The sequence below is a fragment of the Pterocles gutturalis genome, unplaced genomic scaffold (genome assembly GCF_000699245.1).
Source record: "Pterocles gutturalis isolate BGI_N339 unplaced genomic scaffold, ASM69924v1 scaffold22649, whole genome shotgun sequence".
Taxonomy (NCBI): domain Eukaryota; kingdom Metazoa; phylum Chordata; class Aves; order Pterocliformes; family Pteroclidae; genus Pterocles; species Pterocles gutturalis.
Window position 1 is genome coordinate 42722 of NW_010133827.1, and position 6000 is coordinate 48721.

Genomic DNA, 6000 nt, shown 5'->3' on the forward strand with positions numbered 1-6000 from the left:
GTTAGCAGCATTCAGATTAGGCAAATGAATTAACTCCATCTCTTCTCTTAATGTGGTGACAGAACCTTTTGAAAGCTCACCAGATTTTCCCCCATTATAAAGCAAAAAGGGCAAATGATGTGGTTTTGTTAAATGGCTTTTCTCTCAGAGGATCCCTGCACAGGATTTGATGCTGCATATCTGGCTCTCCAAGAGACATTACACAGCTTAATGCTGAGACCCTGGGCTCAAAAACTTCTATCAACTAGATCTACAAATACATCTATTTTTGCTTACTGAGACTGCTGATTTAAACAAAGGAAAACAATGGTCATTCAAAGCTGGAAAATGTGACTACAAATATTGAAAGTGACACAATTTTTTAATATGATAAAATGAAACAAGTTTTGGCAATTTTTTTTTATTTCCACCCATGTGAAACAATGCTTGGAGAGTTTGAAAGACAATGAAATCTTATATACAAAAATAAAATGAGAAAAACAGCCCTATAAAATACTAGCCATGAAACAGGTCTGAAGGCTTCTATTAAATATAGTTCAGATTTACTTGTAAGATCATGTCATGGAATGTAACTGTGATCATTGCTGCTAACAAAAGGAGATTTTTTGACCACTCAGAAAGAATGGGGGTGACATGAGTTGCCACCAGGAGATTAATCTAATAACAGCAGAACATAGCAAACTCCGTGAGGGCTCAGTTGGGGAACTGCAAGCACTTTTTCATTAAAATACAGAGGAAAAAAAAAAGAGGGATTAACGAGAAAAGAATTTTCTGCTTTAAGTGGAAAGCTCTAAGTGGAAAACGTTGTGCTAACAAGTTCTCCAGGAAAAATAATTAAAAAAAATCTTAAGTGTTTGTCAGTGTTCATTCTGTATTTTTCCAAAGTACAGAGACATTAAGCTCACTAAACACAGATACAATATTTTGTGATTCCCTCCGATAGAACTTAGATAGTTTATAGGACAGTTAAACACAACTTACAGCATAAGCAATCAGCACAAAAATAATGCAAACTTTCAACTGCATTTATTAAGTTAAATACAAGGATAAAGAACATCTTGCCTCTTAATGATATCAAAGACTATGGCTTCATTAAGTGTTTTGTTTGAATGTTAAAAAGATTATGGATTGACCTTACGAGAAAATATCTATAGTTATGCAATTTCAAAGACACACATGCACTGTTGGTACATAACAAGCAAACTAGGCAGCCTACATCTTAAGGACAGGGCAAAATTAGTAAAACTACTGGTAGAGCACTGGTTACTGGTAGAGTAACTACATATGCTAGGCAAGAACCCTTCTGTCTTGCCTTATTCATTAAATCCTTAGCAAAACAAATGACAGTTAATGGGAAAATTGTTGGCAATCAACTGGAAATATGAAGTGTCTTGCAATGATGATGTCTTATTCCACCTCACCCACCTTTTAACATCTTTGCCAGAGGGGATATTATAATAGGATAGGCTACATATTGCATCAAGAGAAAAAATGAAGTACAAAAACCAGAACTACTCTCAATAGGATTAGTCCTCTTTATCCCATAAATACAAGAAATCATCTTCCTTTGTTTCAGTGTACACAGAAAAACCCCAAATACCTAGTTCAAGTTGCAGCTGCTTTGGAATCCCTGATGACATTTTGTTTTGTTTTGTTTCTAGTTTTAAAATCTCTGTATAGAAGCCCCAAGTGACTAAGAAGGAAATGCCCCATAGCTGAATCAACGGCACAAGGTAACATATACAAGATTATTTGTCTGTGAGAATGTTTTCTTCAGAAAGTGTATTGGGTTTGCGTGGCAAGGTTTTGACAGCAGGGCAGGTGACAGGGCTGACTTCTGTGAGAAGCTGCTAGAAGCGTCACCTGTGTCTGACAGAGCCAATGCCAGCTGGCTCCAAGACAGACCTGCCGCTGGCCAAGGCCAAGTACCTCAGTACCGGTAACAAAAAACAGCGTTTACCTGGTTTACAATTGAATTCTTAACAGTTCAGAATTGTTTTAGAGACAAAAATGAGAAGCATGCAGCTTTGCCCTCACCCCCTTCTGTTTTAAAATGCTTCATTTATGGTTATTTTAATGTAACTTTTCAGACATAGTCATAAAATGGATGACATTTACCATACCTTAAACGTAGAAAGTCCATAAAGTCTTGCAGTGTGAACAGTCACTTGTGAAATATTTGTAATGTTAGATATAAAATCCTCAAGGTATTTACAGGCTTGTTCCAAGTGTGTTGTGTTTATGATGATTTGAACAAGCTACAAAAGACAAAAAATTATTGTAAAAATCCTTTCTGTATCAGCCATTGTCATTTGATTTTGTAAATGGCTACTTCTTTCAGCAAAAATACCACTATAAATTAATTACAATATCCCAGGTTATCACCTACTACCCGTTATTTTTCAAGTTTGTTTTCAAATATCACTAAGGAGTAATACTACAATCTCCATACAAAAGATGCCTTTTTAAAAATGAAGACTGCAGACACCTACTCAGTGAAATAAAACAAACTGGCATCAATTTAAAAAGGGAAAATAAAGAAAAAAATATATTGACAAAAGCAAATCACTAATTTGCACCATAAAAATACTTTCTTAAAAATTACTGCTATAAAAAAATATTTCACAATATTGTCTGCAGAATAATGCATTCTGAAGTTGTAAATTTAAATAAAGGTTGTCAACTCCTTCACCGCCATCAATGGTAACAATCTGCTTGTATATGATATAAATGTTTCTATAAGCAGGACCTGCATTCACATTCAGTTCACAAGTTAGACAATTTACATAATGTAAATTACGTAAATCAGCAATCAACAACTGAAATATCAGTATATTATATCTTAATTCTCACTGTATACTGTCTGGTTTAGTGAACACTAATGTAATTCTTGGTAAAATACATTTTCTCTTTTCAACATTTTTCTCATAAAATGTATTGACTTGATAATGAAACAACTCAAAAAATACCAGTGAATTTATTTTCATATCCTTGAAAATATTTCTTTCTATTTCAAGAACCTAGAAAACTATGACTCAGAAAAATTGTATAACTTGTCTTACTAACATAATGTTATATATGTTATATACAATTTATAGAGCTCTTTCCTCATCTTCTTCTTGATTTCATTCATACAAGAACTTCTTGCAGTTTAAAAACAACATTCAATATGACATAACACTGCTCTAAGAGCAACAGTCTAAGTCCTTCTCAGCATGTTTCAGTAGGTACCTGCTGTCTCCTGACATTGCATGTACCTGCAGTGAATATTCAGAGTAATTCACTGTCTCACCCTGTCTTATTCTGTCCAATAAACAAATTAAACCAAGAGTCCTGATGAAAAAACAACATGCACAAACCTACTAAAATATTTTAATTGCAATTACTACATTAAAAGTTTCATGTGTTAGAGTAAACTTTAGAATTTACATTTCTTGATCTCGTAGGTTTACTCTCAAACTTGACACAGTTCACGTGACAGAGATTGTCTTTCCTCCCCCTTTTTTATAGGAAGTAACAGAAACTCAACAATATGTTACTAATTGCTAGACAAGAGCACGAACCATGCTCTGTATGCAACCAAAGTAACAGTCTTTGGCGTATTTCTTGCATGTCTCAGTTTGTCATCTAAGAGACAGAACTCTTTCATTTTCATCTCTCTCAAAAGGCATCCACGTGCAGTGATACTTCTAACGAGACCCAACACTGTATTGTTATTATTTATTTAACAGATATTGATGCTTATTTTAAACTTAATCTTTCATCTCTTTCAATTTTCAATTTTAAAGCAAACATTACTTGTTTTTCTTACATAAATCTTAATACTAGGGTATATCTCCATCTACAATAATAGTTTTAGCACTAATTTTCTTAAAAAACAGTTTTGAGTATACGTTTTAAAACTTACCTCAGTTAAACCTATATGAGGTTTTTTAATTAGGTTCTGTAAACAACTACTTAGAGTTCTCGTAAGCAGCAAATTTGTAGATTTTCTGAGCATATCATCAATTTCTGTTGAGCTGAAAAAAATGTTAATTTTTATAACTATGCTGTACATGACAATACTTCAACAGTAATAATTTATTTTTTTTTTCCTTGCAAAGGGAGCTTTTTATGTTAAGAATTCCATATGTGCACTTAATTTCTGGTTGCTCCAAGTCTTCCACGTTCTAACACACAGAACACTGCTTTCATTTACCAAAGTATCTATTAACTGCATTTCAACACTGAAGCAAAACTTTTTTTTTTTTTTTTTTTTAAATTTTGGACATGTTTATTGACACAGCAGTTCAGAGAGTAATTTGTGGGTTTTAATGAGTTCTGAGGAGGTCAACATGTGCTCATTAGTACGTGTAAATTATAAACAGTATCAATTAAGAATGTGTGAAAGAGAGTTATTTACATCTTTAACAGTGCAGAAGTGGATGACCAGCCACAAATACCTTCCAGATTTCAGATCAATAAATGTTATTTTAAGTAATTAAAACTAAGCTTTTGAAGGTGACAAGGAAGGAAATATAAGAAGTGTGATGTCTTCCATCAGAAAAAGGTGGGATGGAAGAGGGAATGAGCATGCAGACAGCACATTTTGTTGCAGGAGAAATCATTGCTAAGGAAACACCAAGAAGGGGAAGACTGTTCAAAGTAATCAGAGATGCTACACAATTATTTCTGAAATGGTCAGTACCAAAGTATATTTTTCAAATCTTACACGCTTTGGTAAATAAATAAAATCTCTAGATTATTCAAACCTGTCAATACTATTTTAAAAAAATCTAGCAGTGTTTTAGACTCCTTACCGTGCCAAGCTACCTCCACCCATACAGACATACACGTATGGTATACAACATATATACATATGAAAATACGCTACAGCATTGTGAATTAAATAGAAAGACATATATGTGTAAATTTATATGTAAATTATGAACAAGCACAGCTAGCAAGTATACAAGAATATATTTTTATTTTAATATATAGTTTTAGGTCACCTGGATGTTATAGGTTACCTTCCTGATACTTTAAACTTACCTGCGGTGAAGTGACTCTGAAAACTTAAGGCTTGCATAAATAAATTCCTTAACCTGGATATAAATCTGAGGCACTGACTGAGACATTGGAAGCTTCTTTGGAAAGGATTGCTGTGAAAATAAAAGATAATACTATCTTACCCTTGAAAAAGATTCTAAGGAGAGCTTGTTACTAAATGCAACAATCAGAAAGCCAATTAACACTATCAATATTTTAATCCATTTCAAGCTTTTCTGTTTTTATCAAATACAAACAGTGGTATGCATTGGGCTGACTTCTACATCTGTTTAAATCGCTTACAAGCAAAACAGAACTTTGCTAATTATTTAAACTGCAAAAAAGTTTGAAGACTTTATGTAATTTAAGATCCATCTGTAGAAAGCAATTTACAAACATACATTCAAAAACAGGTCTCAAACCACTTTTAATTTGAATGCAGATGGCAGATGTAAGTGGGATGAGACGTCAAAAATGCAAACTTTTTTTGCCAAAGAAAGCATTGCAAGAAAAAAAAGGGTTGAGAGATGTTCAAATATGGGATTTCACATACAGGATTTTCAAAGCATCTTGAGTACGTTTAGGCATGTATATTTACTATCATATATTTACTTTTGATGGCTCACAAAATCAAAGCTGCTTGAATTAATTTCAACAATTTGGATTAACATGTGGGAAATAGTATGGTCTGTAAGAAAAAAATCATCCTTCTTACTTCAATTTTAAAGCTGATATTGTATTTGGGAGGACAAAAAGAAGTACATTTGATTAAATCTACACATCTGAGATATTTCTGCATTGAATACATAATTTTTAAAATCTGCAAAACAATTAATTCTGCTTCTAATTCTCATGCATTCTATTACTAATGCATGAGAAAAATAATTAACAACTGGTATCACTCCTGGAAAATTCAATTTCTCTAAAAAAATAAAAAAGCATTAATCAACAGCAGCTCGACATTTGTGTATT

At 32.9% G+C, this 6000-nt stretch overlaps 1 protein-coding gene across 1 annotated transcript in view; it reads right to left on the bottom strand.

The window, feature by feature from the left end:
* LOC104467569 (exocyst complex component 6-like) overlaps positions 1 to 5141 on the bottom strand; it is a gene marked incomplete at its 5' end in the record, with an annotated part of 30879 nt that extends 25738 nt beyond the window's left edge. The window contains 3 exons of the mRNA XM_010081393.1: positions 2124 to 2258; positions 3908 to 4019; positions 5032 to 5141. Of these exons, the coding sequence (XP_010079695.1) occupies positions 2124 to 2258; positions 3908 to 4019; positions 5032 to 5141 (357 nt within the window). The remainder of the gene's footprint in view (positions 1 to 2123; positions 2259 to 3907; positions 4020 to 5031) is intronic.
* Between the last annotated feature and the right edge of the window lie 859 nt (positions 5142 to 6000).